This window comes from Hyperolius riggenbachi, chromosome 9 (assembly GCF_040937935.1).
Source record: "Hyperolius riggenbachi isolate aHypRig1 chromosome 9, aHypRig1.pri, whole genome shotgun sequence".
Lineage (NCBI taxonomy): Eukaryota > Metazoa > Chordata > Amphibia > Anura > Hyperoliidae > Hyperolius > Hyperolius riggenbachi.
The window spans coordinates 88,429,025-88,448,068 of NC_090654.1; the positions used below are offsets into that span (position 1 = coordinate 88,429,025).

Genomic DNA, 19,044 nt, shown 5'->3' on the forward strand with positions numbered 1-19,044 from the left:
AGTTGGACGTGTGTACGTACCTTTATGAGTTGACTAAACATAAGTAGACGATTGAACCTTCTACTGCTTCAGTAAATATGAAAAAGTCCAAGCCTTGTACTGCTGGGTACACACCATGCGTTTTCCCGCTCGATCGGCGGGTCGATCGGGATCGATTCGATTATTTCCGACATGCTCGATTCGGATTTCGATCGTTCCTGCCATCGATTTTGCATACTTAACATGCAAATCGACGGCAGGAACGATCGAAATCCAAATCGAGCATGTCGAAAATAATCGAATCAATCCCGATCGAGCCGTGGGTCGAGCGGGAAAACGCAAGGTGTGTACCCAGCATAAGGTTTTTTTTCGGGATATGTGAGGGTGCAGGAGAGAAATATACCTAATTTTTACTTATTTATTTAATCTCATTTATTTTTTTCCTGGCAGGACTTGATGGACGGTTGCCTTTTTTTTCTACCAAACCAACTATGTAACTATGCTTACCAAAGCCCTTTTCACTTTGTTAATAAGACCCTATGGGATTGCGTCATGAAACAGTGCTAACATAGACAGTGCACAGCAATATTACCATGTACCATGAGGTAAACTATTAGTGAAACTCGCAGTACTCAAGTAACAGAAGAATTTATTTATCTTTATTTATTTATTATATTTATAAAGCGCCAACATATTACGCAGCATTGCTACGGTAGTGCACATTACTAACGCACATTACCGTAGCAACACTCAAATACCACGGGTCGCTATAATAGCGTAATTCATGGTACACTACTACTGGTTGTAGCGTTAATATTGCCATACACTGTCTGTGCACAAAAATATTACCACTTCTTTGTGCATCAACTCCTATACGTTTCTTTACCTAAGTTAATTGGTGGGTGGTTGGGTAAGGTAATGGGGTAATAATCTTGTGTCAAAGACACAGTTGTCACATAGGTTCCAACATAGCCTGGGCCTCTTGTTCCACATTACTGGATTAATTTAAAACAAAAATTATTCACTTTTTATTGGTAAATATAATTGTGAAAGTGAGGCCTTAACTTACCCATCCCTTCGGAACGAGGAATCCCAGCTGTAGACCTCCGTGTTCCTGCCATGTGTTATTGTGACTTTGTCTTCTGCAATTTCCGCCCTCACCCCCAGCTTGCTGTTCAGAAATCCAAATCTTTCAATGCTTATATCAGGCCTCAGTTTAGCATTTAGTGTGATCTCTGTGGAGGATTGAAAATAAGAACTATACAATGACCTTATAGTACATTTCACAATAGTTGTAAATAACTAGCCATAAACTTCAGTGAACAGCTAACATTCCCACTAGAAATCAGTCTTCTGCTTAGTACAGCAGTCTTCAGCAAGCACTGTAGATTAACCACTTGAGGACCCACCCTTTACCCCCCCTTAAGGACCAGCGCTGTTTGTTTGGATCTGTGCTGGGTGGGCTCTGCAGCCCCCAGCACAGATCCGCGGCCACACAGAGCGATCAGATCGCCCCCCTTTTTTCCCCACTAGGGGGATGATGTGCAGGGGGGGGTCTGATCGCTCCTACCTGCAGGCATGTTGCGGGGGGGGCACCTCAAAGCCCCCCCCGCGGCGACATTCTCCCCCCTCCCTCTCCTACCTGCTCCCCCGGGAGATCTGGGCTGCACAGGACGCTATCCGTCCTGTGCAGCCAGTGACAGGACGTCCCCTGTCACATGGCGGCGATCCCCGGCCGCTGATTGGCCGGGGATCGCCGATCTGCCTTACGGCGCTGCTGCGCAGCAGCGCCGTACAAATGTAAACAAAGCGGATTATTTCCGCTTGTGTTTACATTTAGCCTGCGAGCCGCCATCGGCGGCCCGCAGGCTATTCACGGAGCCCCCCGCCGTGAATTGACAGGAAGCAGCCACTCGCACGAGCGGCTGCTTCCTGATTAATCAGCCTGCAGCTGGCGACGCAGTACTGCGTCGCTGGTCCTGCAGCTGCCACTTTGCCGACGCACGGTATAAGCGTGCGGTCGGCAAGTGGTTAAACTGTAACTTCAGACAATTCTTTTTCAGTTCCCTCAGTGTGAGGAAGATGTCACCTTTATTTCAGTAAAATGAGAATATTGCAATACCGTTAATATTAGGAAAATTTGATGTTAATGGCAGGGGTAGAACAGCAGCCCCTGGGCCCCCAGCAAAATCATCATGGGGCCCCCTGAACCCCTCCTCTCCCTACTCCCCAGGCATAGTGGCAGTCAAACCCTTAATCTCCCGACAAAATCAACCCCCCACCCTTGGCAGAGTAACGCTTGGAGCAGTGTAATATTTACCTCCTCCAGCGCTGAGTCGGGTCTCCTTTTCCTGCCGGCAGCCAGCCGATTCTCTGTGTTGTCATCCTCTTGCTCCTGATCACGTGACATGCATCAGGAGCCAGAGGTTGGCTGCATAGAGCAAGTCGTTTTCAGGAAGTAGAGAAGACCCAACACAGCGCTGAAGTAGGCAAATATTACACTGAGCTTGGCGCTACTCTGCAAGTTGGGAGGGTGGAGAAGCGGGTCCCATAACACCAAAATTGCCTTGTGGTCACTGAGGCTATTGTTACACCATTGGTTAAAGGGAAGATCCACAGTTGGTTAAAAAAAAATACTAATCCACTTACCTGGGGCTTCCTCCAGCCCGTGGCAGGCAGGAAGTGCCCTTGACGCTGCTCCGGCGGCTCCCGGTCTTCTCCGGTGGCTCACCCAACCTGGCCAGGCCGGCTACCTGGCTTCTCCTTGCGCTCCAACATACATCTCACGCGGTCGTGCTGACAGCATCAGACGTCCTATGGACTGTACTGCGCAGGTGCAGAACTACTGAGCCTGAGCAGTACAGCCTGGAGGACGTCTGATGACATCACTTTTTATTTTTATTTCTCCATGAACGCTCCCTTTAAAGGGCTACATGCAAGTTTGTAAGCAGGAACATAAAAGCAGAGCTCAAAAACCTAGCCAGGCTAGGAGGTCTTGGAAGCCATCATTTCAGAAATGTTTAGAAAATCTAACTGGAGGCAATAGATTAACCCAAAATGCATCGGACATGTTTTGCTCATTGCAGTGTTCAAAGCCCATCTCAAAATATCCCATCTAATCAAGGTAGACAGGTCCTATTCATTACCATTATAATCAAAAGACAACCACATAAACATGGTGAAAGCTATTTCGTGTTTTGTCTTTTCTTCATGAGATTTTTTTTCCCTATGTCCAAAAATCAAATTTTAGTAGCTAAAAGGTCCATTAATCTTCTGGCAGTATTTTAAAACTTCTAATGAGAATAAGTTATAATGGGTCAGAAACTTACATATGATGTGTCACCTTAGCCCTATATCAGCCACGCTCTGGTGCTTAGCCACGCCCTGTTGAAAAAATTACCTCAGCTTTTCCTGCATCGCCATGACTGAAAAACAGAAAAAGCAAGGCTTTTTTTTAAGAGGGCAGTGCTACACGCCAAAGCACAGCTGATCTGGGGTTTCAGAGACAATTACATCAAATACAATTTGCTGGACCATTATAACTCGTCCTAATAAGATGCTAAATGTGTTTTTACTGTTCACTCGAAATCACTGCAACAACTTCAGCCTTCGGTGTTTTTTCACCTTATGCATCCGAGCAACTTTCACCTTCCATTCATTCGCCAATAATTTTATCACTACTTATTACAACAAAATGGTCTATATCTTGTTTTTTCTGCCTCCATTTAGACTTTCTTTGGGTGGTACATTTTGCTAAGAATTATTTTATTCTAAATTCATTTTAACAGAAATATTAAGAACAAAATGAAAAAAAAAATATTATTTCTCAGTTTTTGGCCATTATAGTTTAAAATAATACATGCTACCATACTTAAAACCCACGTATTTTATTTGCCCATTTGTCCCGGTTATTACACCATTTAAATGAATTCCCTATCACAATGTATGGCGCCAATATTTTATTTGGAAATAAAGGTGCATTTTTTCAGTTTTGCGTTCATCGCTATTTACAAGCTCATAATTTAAAAAAATAATAATAATATACTTTCTTGACATGCATATTAAAAAAGCTCAGACCCTAAGGTAACTATTATTGTTTGTTTGTTTTTTATTGTAATTTTTTAATTCTTTATTTTATTATTAAAAGTTTTATTTGGGTATTTTTGGGTGAGTGTGGAAAGTAAGTAGTTAATTATAAATGTGAGTGAGTGTATGTTTATAAAAAAAAAAAAAAATGTATGCAGGTGTAATTTTACTATTTGGCCACAAGATGGCTTCAGTAATTTTTTTCCCCAGGCTTCCTGTAAGCGTACTATTTACGCTTACAGGAATACAGAAATGGCGTTCCCATTCATTGATCTCCGGGCTAACGGGTGGTGGCAAGAACGCGCACGGGAGCGTGCGAGATCGGCCCTGGGGGCGAGCAGCAGCAGGGGCAGCCTTTTGGATGTAGCAGCTACATCCAAAAGGCTTAAAGCGGACCCAAACCAAAAAATGTTTTAATTCAAAATATTTAGTTGCACCACTCTCACACATACAAATATAAATTAACACGCCTTCAAGTCTATGAGCATTTCAGTGCATGCTTTTCACCCTCCTCTTTGCATAACTAGGGTTATACAGGTGGCAGCCATTAGCAATTCCTCCCTTGCTGGACACCATCTACTCCACCAGTTTGCCGGATTATTTGCTGGCAATATGAAAGGAAGGGAGGGGTTTCTCCAATAAATGTAAAATATTTTATATTTGTCATCATGCAGCTGAAAAAAGGCTGCTATTTATTATTACAATTCAGAAAATAGATTTTATTTCTGAAATCTTGTATTTTTAGTTTGGGTCCACCATAACTCAAAAAATGATATACCAGATTTAATCTCTACCCAAGACATTTTGTGGGTTAAAGTGGAACTCAGCCAATGTTTTCCTGGCATTACGGTAGTAGAAAGAATCAGGCAGGGAAACGTGTTGCAAATGGCTTTAAACATAGATCATCATTATTTTGCTTACCAGATGCCTCATCGTGGAACAAGTTGACATAACTATTATTATCCTGGGAAAATCGTAGACAGATTCTCTGAGACAGCTGGGGCATTCTTAACAGAAAATGGAATGGGCGACAGACTGCAAGGGAAAAAAGGGAACATAGCTTAGTGATGTCAAAAGATCTTTAGTTTAGTTGGATTATTTTATTTTCTTTAGGGTATGTTTCCACTAGAGGCTTGTGAATTAGTGTCAGAAAATGCGTACATGAATTCACGTGTATTTGCATGTATATACGCTATTTTTTTTTTTTATCAATTTTTGTTTTTTGATACCCGGGTTTCGGTCTGCGTGGGTTCCATTGCGGAACCACAAGGACAACAGAATATTACTGATCCCGGCGTTTATTTATTATTGTATAATAGATTACCTTCTAAAGTAAATGCGAGCTGGGGAGGTTATAAGACATTTTAAGTATTTTTATGTGTTGTATTATATTATGTTTAATAAAATTATATACAGTGGTTTTCAAAAGTATTCGGGTCCCCATGAAGTTTTCCACATTTTGTCATACTACTGCCACAAACATGAATCAATTTTAGAATTCCACATGAAAGACCAATACAAAGTGGTGTACATGTGCGAAGTGGATCTTTTAGAATCTACAGCAACAGAGTTAGTTCCAAAGATCAGTATCCACTTTATTATATCAAAAATACAAACATTTTTCAGTAAGGCCCGGTTCACATTAGCGGTGGCTATCCGGAATAGCCGTGCCGGAGCCGCACCGCATGCTGGCCGGACGAAACGGACGCACGGCATAGCAATGTTAAGTCTATGCCAGGGTTCACATGTGTCCGTTTCGTCCGGACCGGAGCCGGACCGGATCCGGACTCCGGTGTCCGTTCCAACATGCGCTATTTTTTGGTCCGGCTCCTCCGGCAGCCGTATCCGGGGCGGAGCCGGACTGCACCATCCGGCCAATGGAAACCAATGAGAACCGGAGAGCGCACAACACACTGGCAAAAAATCCGGATGTTCTACCCCACTTCCTATGCGGATTTTTGCGGCGATATTGGCTGGGGACACATGGGCAAGCATTTTGGAGTGGAGCAGCACAGCTGGATCCGGATCCGGAGATGTTGGCAGCATGTCGGAGGTGGAGGTGAGTGCTAAACAGCAGAGGGCCTGATTCCACAGGTCCCCCTTCTGCTGACCTCCCAGACCCCAAAATTTTTTTTTTTTTTATACAGGTTGTACTCTTTAAGAATCCGGATCCGGACCGCAACCGTGTTCATACCGCACGGAAACCGTATGCAACCGGACCGGATCCGGACAGGAACCGTACGGTTCAGGTCCGATCCGGCTCCGGTGCGGTCCGGACATCCGGTGCGGTTTTTGCAAAACCGCAAGTGTGAACCGGCCCTAAAACCTTCTTGTCAAAGATAACAAGACTCTTCAAGGACTTGATCATCAACACACTTTCTCATGAAGATCATGAACTTGATGATATTGGCTACAAATAATATAAGGTTTGATTACAGAAGGATTTTTTTTTCCAAGCAATGACACTAGTCCGTTTCAGGTCGATTATAGACCCTTCATCAAGCTTTTATATGGCCTTTATATAGAAAGTCCCAAAGAGCCAAAAATTAAATGCAAAAATGCGGGATTCAAACAACTGGAGACATCTGATCCAAGCAGATGTCAATCTGCACCATCCTGTTGGCCAGAGTAGAAGTACGGAGGATGCTAATGAGTGCATTTTTGCATTCAATTTTTGGCTATTTTGAGACTTTCTATATTTTGTAAAGGCCTGATGAAGGGTCTACAATCAACCCAAAACTAGTGTTGTTGCTTGAAAAAAAAACTACAACATTTCTATAATCAAAGCTTATATTATCTGTAGCCAATATCATCAATTTATGATCTCCACGAGAAAGTGGATGACTATATGTCCATGAAGATTCATGTTATCTTTGACAAGAACTTTTTACTGTTTTTGTTTTATATTTTTGATATAGTTAAGTGGATACTGATGGAGCTAACTCTATTGTTGTGGTTTCTCAAATAATTTTTTGCCATTGTTGCTTAATTCTCTTGCATCTAAATCTGAGCTGACTATATTGCCACTCTGAATGGAGAAAAAAGGTGAAAATTTCCACACTGGCTAAAAACAATGACCATATCCAAAGTACAAAGTTTCATACAGCCTTTCAAGGTCTCCAGAAGCATTAGAAGATGATTAGACATACAGACATTAAGGGCATATCACCCAACAGAAGACATACTAACAGGCACGTTTAGCAAAACATTCTATACGTAAACACTCCAGGAGCAACCAAAAGGTAACACATTTGTACTTGGCAAGGTTCTCTTTAATCAGATAAATGTCATCTCAAGACTGGGGTAAACTTTACTCTTCCCAGGCTAAATGCTTGACCAGGGAGATCCATGAAGATAGTGCTAATGATCTACATAAGCAGAAACTATGGTACTTACATAGCACTTGAAGTTTCTGACTGGAAGATTTGAAGATGTTAGGCATTGACTCATGGCCCACAGTACAGGTGATTTCTGCCTGGTCATCATCTTTGGTCACCAGAAAGTTGATCACACTGACCACAGTAAAGGTTTTGCCATTCGGATCTTTTGTCTCAGAGTTCTGTGCTCCTGTAGGGTAAAAGGTGACATCATGAATTATACAGCAGGATATGCTGATCTGACTATCTCTTTCTTTTGGAGGCCAAAAAAGACTTGACACACCTACCGACCTGATATTCCTTATTACAGTGACCTGACATTTGGGGCTTGAAAACCCCTCTACAGATATGTATAGATCTTTGTATGTCAACTCTGCTAAAGGGTTAATTAAGATAACAAAGAGCTGCAGTTAAAGTCGAACATCTCCATCAATAGTTTTGTCACATTGCATGACCTAAAAACAATAGAACAAACAAATATTCCACAGTGATGCACCTGTTGCCAGCAGTAAAAATGTTTCTACCTGTGATAAATGTAAAAATGTAAATCAGGGTGAGGAAAGATTTTACAATAGACAAAAATTGACCATTTCATAAATAAAAATCGTATTTTTCTTATCAAGTTGCATTCAGTAAAAAAATTTTTTTACTATAGCGCTTTTCTCCTGTCGGACTCAAAGCGATTGAGAGCTGCAGCCAATAGGGGCTTGCTCAATAGTCAGAAGCAGTGTAAGGGAGTATTGCCCAAGGATTCCTTACTGACTATAGGACACGGGGGTTTGCTGCTCTCCTCTGTTTCACAGCAGGTAGGGAGAGAAAGCCAGACCCCATCAATGCATTCCTGTGGTCACTATAATTCAGTTCATCTAGTACAGTATAAGCACTGACAACAAAAAGAACTGAAAAGTGAAGTGCTTCTGCTGAGACGCGTGTGGAGTAGCGCAAAACGCGAAGAAATGAAAGTAACTAAAAATATTACATTTCTTTCTCCATAGAGAAATATACATGTATACAAAACACTTCTATTAACTTGTAACTTGAAATCAAATTGACAAGAGTATGCCTTTAAGAGATAAGCCTGTTTGGGTGATTGACACCATTGCTTCTAGATCATGATGACAATAAAGCTGGGAATACAGGGTTCGTTTCTGAGCTGATAAGATGGTACGATAGATAATTTCCGACATGTCCTATCTCCCTTTCGATCCTTTCGCCGCTCGATTTCTGATTGAAGAGAATGGAAAAAAATAAGAAAAACAAGCAGAAGATAAGACAATCGACTGCAGCATCGAGTGGCAAAAACAATCGAGAGGAGAATCGAGCGCCAGAACCTAACCGTGTATTCCCAGCATAACATAAGCGGTTAGATTTCCTAGTCAAAAAACTCTAAATAAAAAAGGAGCGCGCCATAGTGCATTACATCAAGAGAGGAAAGTTTATTGTGGTTAAAAGTTATACTCACAAAGGTACAAATGGAAAGCGCGTGTCAGCGGGCAGCCAACCGCTTAACCTCAGTGGAGGATGACGCGCTGTGGCCAGCAGCGCGAGTCCTAATCGCCTGGGTTCCGTCTCGCTGGAGGTGGGCGTGGCTGACGCTTAGCACGCCTATGACGTCATTACGCGTTTTGGCGCACAGCGCCTTCGTCAGATGATGTCGTACGTAGCAGATTTGCTAGTCACTTTGTTTTAGGGAAGCACTGGAAATAGGTCTTTGATGTTGGAAAGCATGCGCTGTGCTTTTCCAGATTTTAACAACAAAGGCCCTCTAAACCCAGAACTTAAAGGTTTTTAAAGGAGGAGTGAAAAGGGCACATTCAGTTCGATGTTGCCACAAAATTCAGGACAAGATGGCCATGGCTATAGAAATAAATAACACAACATGTGTTGAGGAGGCTCAACAGATGTACAAGTTCACTTAAAGAGGCACTGTAACGACATAGAGCAGAATGTGAAACAGTATTCAGGATACCCACTTTGAAGAGTAACCAAGAATTGAACTACATCCCAATCAATAGCTGATACCCCCCTTCCCATGAGAAATCTTTTCCTTTTCTGAAACGGATCATCAGGGAGCTCTGTATGGCTGATTTTGTGGTGAAACCCCTCCCACATGTGTTGTCAGCGCCTAACAGCACTGAGGTACTGACATCACACTGTGGGAGCCTTGTTGCATTGTGGGTAATAACAGCTGTTTCCAACTAGTGTTGGGCGAACAGTGTTCGCCACTGTTCGGGTTCTGCAGAACATCACCCTGTTCGGGTGATGTTCGAGTTCGGCCGAACACCTGACGGTGCTCGGCCAAACCGTTCGGCCATATGGCCGAACTAAGAGCGCATGGCCGAACGTTCCCCGAACGTTCGGCTAGCGCTGTGATTGGCCGAACGGGTCACGTGGTTCGGACCCGAACGCGCTCTGATTGGCCGAACTGTCACGTGGTTCGGGTAAATAAATACCCGAACCACGTCATATCTCCGCCATTTGTCTGTGGGTTTAGCTTTGGGTAGGCAGGCAGGGTAGTTCGCGCTCCAGCCACGCTAGCCAGGGTCCCCCCTGTCATTGTGTCACTGCTGGGAACAGTAGTACACCGCTTGCTCAGCCACACTATATAGCATTCTGTTTACTGCCACTCTGTGTACCTCGCTCAGCCACACTATATAGCATTCTGTTTACTGCCACTCTGTGTCTGCTGGGAATAGTAGTACACCGCTTGCTCAGCCACACTATATAGCATTCTGTTTACTGCCACTCTGTGTACCTCGCTCAGCCACACTATATAGCATTCTGTTTACTGCCACTCTGTGTCTGCTGGGAATAGTGGTACACCGCTCGCTCAGCCACACTATATAGCATTCTCTTCACTGTTCTGTGTCTGCTTGGAATAGTGGTACACCGCTCGCTCAGCCACACTATATAGCATTCTGTTTACTGTTCTGTGTCTGCTGGGAATAGTGGTACACCGCTCGCTCAGCCACACTATATAGCATTCTGTTTACTGTTCTGTGTCTGCTGGGAATAGTGGTACACCGCTCGCTCATCCACACTATATAGCATTCTGTTCACTGTTCTGTGTCTGCTGGGAATAGTGGTACACCGCTCGCTCAGCCACACTATATAGCATTCTGTTCACTGTTCTGTGTCTGCTGGGAATAGTGGTACACCGCTCGCTCAGCCACACTATATAGCATTCTGTTCACTGTTCTGTGTCTGCTGGGAATAGTGGTACACCGCTCGCTCAGCCACACTATATAGCATTCTGTTCACTGTTCTGTGTCTGCTGGGAATAGTGGTACACCGCTCGCTCAGCCACACTATATAGCATTCTGTTCACTGTTCTGTGTCTGCTGGGAATAGTGGTACACCGCTCGCTCAGCCACACTATATAGCATTCTGTTTACTGTTCTGTGTCTGCTGGGAATAGTGGTACACCGCTCGCTCATCCACACTATATAGCATTCTGTTCACTGTTCTGTGTCTGCTGGGAATAGTGGTACACCGCTCGCTCAGCCACACTATATAGCATTCTGTTCACTGTTCTGTGTCTGCTGGGAATAGTGGTACACCGCTCGCTCAGCCACACTATATAGCATTCTGTTCACTGTTCTGTGTCTGCTGGGAATAGTGGTACACCGCTCGCTCAGCCACACTATATAGCATTCTGTTTACTGTTCTGTGTCTGCTGGGAATAGTGGTACACCGCTCGCTCAGCCACACTATATAGCATTCTGTTTACTGTTCTGTGTCTGCTGGGAATAGTGGTACACCGCTCGCTCAGCCACACTATATAGCATTCTGTTTACTGTTCTGTGTCTGCTGGGAACAGTAGTACACCGCTCGCTCAGCCAGAGTATATAGCATTGTGTTTACTGCCACTCTGTGTACACCGCTCAGCCAGACTATATACCATTGTTTACTGACACTCTGTGTACACCGCTCAGCCAGACTATATACCATTGTTTACTGACACTCTGTGTACACCGCTCAGCCAGACTATATACCATTGTTTACTGCCACTCTGATTCTGCTGGGAACAGTAGTACACCGCTCGCTCAGCCAGACTATATACCATTGTTTACTGACACTCTGTGTACACCGCTCAGCCAGACTATATACCATTGTTTACTGCCACTCTGATTCTGCTGGGAACAGTAGTACACCGCTCGCTCAGCCAGACTATATACCATTGTTTACTGACACTATATAGCAGACTATATAGCATTGTGTGTACACCGCTCAGCCAGACTATATACCATTGTTTACTGACACTCTGTGTACACCGCTCAGCCAGACTATATACCATTGTTTACTGCCACTCTGATTCTGCTGGGAACAGTAGTACACCGCTCGCTCAGCCAGACTATATACCATTGTTTACTGACACTCTGTGTACACCGCTCAGCCAGACTATATACCATTGTTTACTGCCACTCTGATTCTGCTGGGAACAGTAGTACACCGCTCGCTCAGCCAGACTATATAGCATTGTGTTTACTGCCACTCTGTGTACACCGCTCAGCCACACTATATAGCATTGCGTACTCTGCCAGTCAGTGTGTATATTGCTGGGATCAGTAATACTCCACTCACCGTCAACCACTATATGAGCTCAACATGAGTTCCCCAGAGACCTCCGCTGTGAGCAGCACTCCCAACAACAGCAACAGCCAACGCCCCACGCAAGCTATAACATCCACCCCAGCAGCCAGTGGTCAGCAGCAGCCCTCCCCGGAGGAGAACGTTGTGTCCATCAGTCCGTCGCCAGAGCGATTAATGACGGCTGCCATTGAGGAGATGATGGGGCCTGATGTGGAGGAGGAGGTCTGGCTCAGGCCAGCATCCCAAGTTAATGTTGAGGACGATGAGGGGTCTGTGTCTGGGGATGTTGGGGTGGCAGAGGTGGTGGGTGGGTCAGACTCAGGAGAAGAGTTGTATGATGAGGATGATGATCGGGACCATCTGTATGTGCCTCAGAGTCCGACCCCGGAAAACATGTTGTATCGTGTGTTTAGGTACTAAAATCTGCGTTCCCTCCCAGTAGTGTTGGGCGAACAGTGTTTGCCACTGTTCGGGTTCTGCAGAACATCACCCTGTTCGGGGTGACTATATAGCAGACTATATAGCATTGTGTTTAATGCCACTCTGTGTACACGGCTCAGCCACACTATATAGCATTGTGTTTACTTCCACTCTGTGTCTGCTGGGAACAGTAGTACACCGCTCACCCGCCACTGTATAGCATTGTGCTCTGTGTCACTGCTGACAATAGTGGTACACCGCTCACCCACCACTGTATAGCATTTCTGTACTGCCACTGTACTGCTGCCAGTCAGCGTGTACTTTAAGGATAAGTGAAATGAGGAAGAAATCCGGTGAAAGAGGGAGGGGCAAGGGAAGAGGTGTTTCCCCTGACGGTTCACGTACAGGCCACAGGGGAGCACCCAAGAAAACCCACTCAATACTGCCCATGTTGTCCAGGACAACAACCCTCACAGATCCAAAAGAACAGGACCAGATAATTACTTGGATGACCTCTCAAGCGTCCAGCAGTGGGTTAAGCAGCACCAGCACATCACGCACGAGGTCCGAGTCCTCAGCCAGTTAAAGTCTGGGCTTTCTTTGAAGACTGCACTGAGGATGTTACCATGGCGATTTGCAAGGTGTGCAAGACCCGCCTGAGCAGGGGGAAAAGTATTAACAACCTCTCCACCACCAGCATGAGCCGCCACATTCTATCCAAACATCCCACTCTGTGGGCAAACGCGGCAGGACAGGGTACCACCAGCAACACTGCCTCCCTTGGGTTCACCAGACTCACCACCAGACCCGCCTCAGCAGCAGCAGTAGCCCAGCCATTGCGTGGTTCACAACATTCACAAACATCAGACGATGCTGACACTGTCACTTTCCGGACTAGTGCTCTTGAGGTCTCCCAGTGTTCATCAAACACAACAACCAACAGCCCTTCGGTGTGCAGCGCTACGGTTGAGTTGTCTGTCTCTGAGATGTTTGAGCACAAGAGGAAATTGCCAGCAAATGACCCCCGGGCCGTGGCAGTAACAGCCAGCCAGCATAGCCAAGCTTCTGGCCTGCGAAATGCTGCCATATCGAGTGGTGGAGACAAACAGCTTCAAGGGCATGATGTCAGTGGCCATCCCACGTTACGTGGTTCCCAGCCGCTACCACTTTGCGCGCTCTGCAGTGCCTGAGTTGCATGAGCACGTGGTCAGCTAAATAACCCGAAGCTTGAAGAATGCCGTTGCCTGCAAGGTTCACCTCACCACTGACACCTGGACGAGTGCGTTCGGCCAGGGTCGATACATCTCCCTTACCGCGCACTGGGTGAACCTTGTGGAGCCTGGCAGCGATTCCTCACCTGCTACGGCGCGGGTGTTGCCCACGCCGCAAACAGCTGGATAACAACAGCAGCACCTACCTCTCTGACTCCTTCTCCTCCAACGCATCTCAAAGCTGTACCTCATCCGGAAATGCTAACCCAGCACCAGCAGCAGTAGGATCGTGGAAGCAGTGCAGCACAGCTGTTGGCATGCGTCAGCAAGCGTTGCTGAAGCTGATCTGCCTTGGGGATAAGCAGCACACAGGGGAGGAAATTTGGAGGGGAATAAAGGAACAGACGGATTTGTGGCTGGCACCGCTGGACCTGAAACCGGGCATGAAGCTAGACACCTGGCACGAACTGGCAATGTACGCAATAGAGGTGCTGGCTTGCCCGGCAGCCAGCGTTATGTCGGAACGCTGTTTCAGTGCTGCCGGAGGCATCATCACAGATCGGCATATCTGCCTCTCCACAGAAAATGCAGACCGTCTGACTCAAATTAAAATGAATCAATCCTGGATTGGAAACGACTACGCAACACTCCTGGACCCCAACCAAGTAACATGACCGATGAACATCTGGGATGGTTTAGCGTTTCCGGTCCCTGTTTATTGAACCTCTCATCTGTATTACATTTATGACTGCATGGCGGCAAAAAGCATTGCTGCTATATCCGCACGCTTTTTGTCCTCATGCAAGGCCTGGGTTGTTGTGTCTCACAAAGCGTGGCCTTCTCCTCCTGCGCCTCCTCCTGTTCCATCACGTGTGCTGCTGCTGCTGCTGCTGCTGCTGGGTTACCGTTGCCGGTCCCTGTTTATGGAACCTCTTATCTTTATTACATTTATGACTACATGGCGGTACAAAGCATGCTATCCGCACGCTTTTTGTCCTCATGCAAGGCCTGGGTTGTTGTGTCTCACAAAGCGTGGCCTTCTCCTCCTGCGCCTCCTCCTGTTCCATCACGTGTGCTGCTGCTGCTGCTGCTGCTGCTGGGTTACCGTTGCCGGTCCCTGTTTATGGAACCTCTTATCTTTATTACATTTATGACTACATGGCGGTACAAAGCATGCTATCCGCACGCTTTTTGTCCTCATGCAAGGCCTGGGTTGTTGTGTCTCACAAAGCGTGGCCTTCTCCTCCTGCGCCTCCTCCTGTTCCATCACGTGTGCTGCTGCTGCTGCTGCTGCTGCTGGGTTACCGTTGCCGGTCCCTGTTTATGGAACCTCTTATCTTTATTACATTTATGACTACATGGCGGTACAAAGCATGCTATCCGCACGCTTTTTGTCCTCATGCAAGGCCTGGGTTGTTGTGTCTCACAAAGCGTGGCCTTCTCCTCCTGCGCCTCCTCCTGTTCCATCACGTGTGCTGCTGCTGGGTTAGCGTTGCCGCGTGGTCCCTGTTTATTGAACCACTTATCTTTATTACATTTATGACTGCATGGTGGTACAAAGCATGCTATCCGCACGCTTCTTGTCCTCATGCAAGGCCTGGGTTGTTGTGTCTCAAAGCGTGGCCTTCTCCTCCTGCGCCACCCTCCTCCTGTTCCATCACGTGTGCTGCTGCTGGGTTAGCATTACCGGTCCCTTTTCCTGGAACCTCTTATATGTATTACATTTATGACTGCATGCCGACAAAAAGCATGTTACCTGTGCAAAGAAAACAGACATTTCCCGCATTTAAAAGACAGTTTTCCCTTTGAAACTTTAAAATCGATTTTCTCAAAAACTATAAGCTCTTTTTGCTAAATTTTTTTTCCTCTTGTACCCACTCCCAAGGTGCACATACCCTGTAAATTTGGGGTATGTAGCATGTAAGGAGGCTTTACAAACCACAAAAGTTCGGGTCCCCATTGACTTCCATTATGTTCGGAGTTCGGGTCGAACACCCGAACATCGCGGCCATGTTCGGCCTGTTCGGCCCGAACCCGAACATCTAGATGTTCGCCCAACACTATTTCCAACTGCCAAAAAAGCAAGCAGCTCCTTCCAGTGACATCACTTAAAAATGCCAGCAGTAAAAATGTCACCATGTGATAAATGTCTGAATGTAAATCAGGGAGAGAAAAGATTTCACAATGAGCAAACACTGACTAAATCATTTATACATAATTACTGTAAAAATTAACCACTTTTTTATTACATTATTTTAATTGGAGTTCCTTTTCAATGTTAATTATCCTGGTTTTCACATCATAAACACTTCCTATATCTACAGTGGTTTGTGAAAGTTTGGACAACCTTGTTAATCGTCATGATTTTCCTTTATACATCATTGGTTGTTACGATAAAAAATGTCAATAAAATATATCATATAGGAGACACACACAGTGATATTTGAGAAGTGAAATGAAGTTTATTGGATTTACAGAAAGTGCACAATAATTGTTTAAATAAAATTAGGCAGATGCATAAATTTGGGCACTGTTGTCATTTTATTGATTCCAAAACCCTTAGAACTAATTATTGAAACTGAAATTGTCTTGGTAAGCTCAGTGACCCCTGACCTACATACACAGGTGAATCCAATTATGAGAAAGATTATTTAAGGGGGTCAATTGTAAGTTTTCCTCCTCTTTTAATTTTCTCTGAAGAGTAGCAAGATGGGGGTCTCAAAACAACTCTCAAATGACCTGAAGACAAAGATTGTTCACCATCAAGGTTTAGGGGAAGGATCCAGAAAGCTGTCTCAGAGACTTCAGCTGTCTGTTTCCACAGTTAGGAACATATTGATGAAATAGAAGACCACAGGCTCGGTTCAAGTTAGGGCTCGAAGTGGCAGACCAAGAAAAATATCGGATAGGCAGAAGCAACGAATGGTGAGAATAGTCAGAGTGAACCCACTGACCAGCACCAAAGACCTACAACATTATCTTGCTGCTGATGGAGTCACTGTGCATTGTTCAACCATTCGGTGCACTTTACACAAGGAGATGCAGTATGTGAGAGTGATGCAGAAGAAGCATTTCTCCGCACACATTCGGCGCACTTTACACAAGGAGATGCTGTATGTGAGAGTGATGCAGAGGAAGCATTTCTCCTCCCACAGCACAAACAAAGCCACTTGAGGTATGCTAAAGCACTTTTGGACAAGCCAGCTTCATTTTGGAGTAAGGTGCTGTGGACTGATGAAACTAAAATTGAGTTATTTGAGCATAACAAGGGGCGATATGCATGGAGGAAAAAGAACACAGCCTTCCAAGAAAAACACCTGCTACCTACAGTAAAATATGGTGGTGGTTCCATTATGCTGTGGGGCTGTGTGGCCAGTGCAGGGACTGGGAATCTTGTCAAAGTTGAGGGACGCATGGATTCCACTCAGTATTAGCAGATTCTGGAGACCAATGTCCAGGAATCAGTGACAAAGCGCAAGCTGCACCAGGGCTGGATCTTTCAACAAGACAACGACCCTAAACACGGCTCAAAATCCACTAAGGTATTCATGCAGAGGAACAAGTACTACGTTCTGGAATGGCCAACTCAGTCCCCAGACCTGAATATAATTGAAAATCTGTGGTGTGCATTAAAGAGAGCTGTCCATGCTCGGAAGCCATCAACCCTGAATGAACTAGAGATGTTTTGTAAAGATGAATGGTCCAAAATACCTTCCACCAAAATTCAGACTCTTATTGGAACATACAGGAAGCGTGTAGAGGCTGTAATTTCTGCAAAAGGATCTACTAAATATTGATTTCATTTCTTGTTTGTGGTGCCCAAATGTATGCACCTGCCGACAGTGCCTAATTTTGTTTAAACAATTATTGCACACTTTCTGTAAATCCAATAAACTTCATTTCACTACTCAAATATCACTGTGTGTGTCTCCTATAAGATATATTTATCTGACATTTTTTATCATAACCAACAATTTATACAGGAAAATCATGATGATTAACAAGGTTACCCAACCTCTCGCATCCCACTGTAGATATAAGAAGTGTTTATGATGTGAAAACCAGCCACTGTATGTTAAGGAGAATAGTCAGTACAAGGGAAATAATAATTTTTCAAAAAAATCTTTTAGTTTTTGAAAAAATCGATTTAAAATATGCAAAGAAAAATGTTTTTTAAACTTAGAAGAAATGACAGTTTATAAATATTTTTCTTTGCATATTTAAAATTGATTTTCTCAAAAACTAAAAAAACTTTCGCATCCCACTGTATTTATGGCTGTGTATTGGTATGTAACTCTACCCTCCAGTGTTGACACAGCCAAAGCTATTTAGCTATGCGAAATTCTCCTCATCCCAAAGCATTCTGGGAGACAAAGTATTATTTCTACTGATTTCAAAACACACAGTAAATAAAAGCAGTGGTGCACCTGCCAGCAGTAAAGAAGTCGCTACCAGTGATACACTTAAGAATGTAAATTGGGGAGAGGAAAGGTTGTACAATAATGTAAAAAAATACCTAAAGTTGGGCATACACGGGTCGACCTTCTCTTATCAATCGAGCCGCTGATGGCTCGATTGATAATATCTGACAGGTCCGATCACCGCGTGGATCGATTCCCCGCTCGATCCCCACGGGCAGACAATAGTGGGGAATCGAGCGTAAGATAAGGAAGCGCCCGCGGGGACGCGGCGGGAGTTGATCCGGTGGCTAATCGAGCAGCCGGATCGCTCCGTGTATTCCCAGCATAATATTGTTAAAAAATAAGCATTTTTTTTCATCATGTTATAATAAGTACATTTCATATAACTACTAAAACCAGAATTCATGGAAATGCTGATGACAATCAGGTTTCTAAGTAAAGATAAAGTAGAAGCAGTGGAAGAGGCAGTGGCAAAGTGGTGACAGAGGCAAGGGTAAAGATGAAGCACAGAAATAAAACATGCATATGTCGTGTTCTCTTGGTCCTAGAAGAGGGGAGCAGAGGTTGCATGTGCACCTCCCAGGAATTATCTTGTCCCAGAATGCAAGTTGTGAAGAAGGGACATAACTACAGATCTTTGTCATCTGCACACCTATAGCCTGTAGCGTATGCAGTACTTGCGTGCCTGCCTAGATTGTTCCTGGCTTGCAGTCACACTCCTGTAGCCCGGAATTTTTTGCACAGGTGCATATGTACTGCACCTAGGTAGAACGTTACATGCTACGGGAGCACGACTGCAAGCGGGGTCCTGCTGCAGCTCTGCAGGAATTGACTACCCCCCTGCAGCTTATACATAGCTCCACAAGAGACATGTGAAAGAGAGATAACAGATATAGAATAGTGGCAATTTCCATGCAGGGTTTATAAGAGGTTATGCTGCACATTAATATTCCTGCA

At 44.8% G+C, this 19,044-nt stretch overlaps 1 protein-coding gene across 8 annotated transcripts in view; it reads right to left on the reverse strand.

The window, feature by feature from the left end:
- The window catches only part of LOC137532545 (inter-alpha-trypsin inhibitor heavy chain H4-like), a 250,307-nt gene that overhangs the window by 24,013 nt on the left and 207,250 nt on the right, over positions 1 to 19,044 (reverse strand). For all 8 annotated transcript variants that reach the window (XM_068253163.1, XM_068253162.1, XM_068253164.1 and 5 more), the window contains 3 exons: positions 7,462 to 7,632; positions 4,987 to 5,100; positions 1,049 to 1,214 (listed from right to left, as the gene is read on the reverse strand). In XM_068253163.1, the coding sequence (XP_068109264.1) occupies positions 1,049 to 1,214; positions 4,987 to 5,100; positions 7,462 to 7,632 (451 nt within the window). The remainder of the gene's footprint in view (positions 1 to 1,048; positions 1,215 to 4,986; positions 5,101 to 7,461; positions 7,633 to 19,044) is intronic.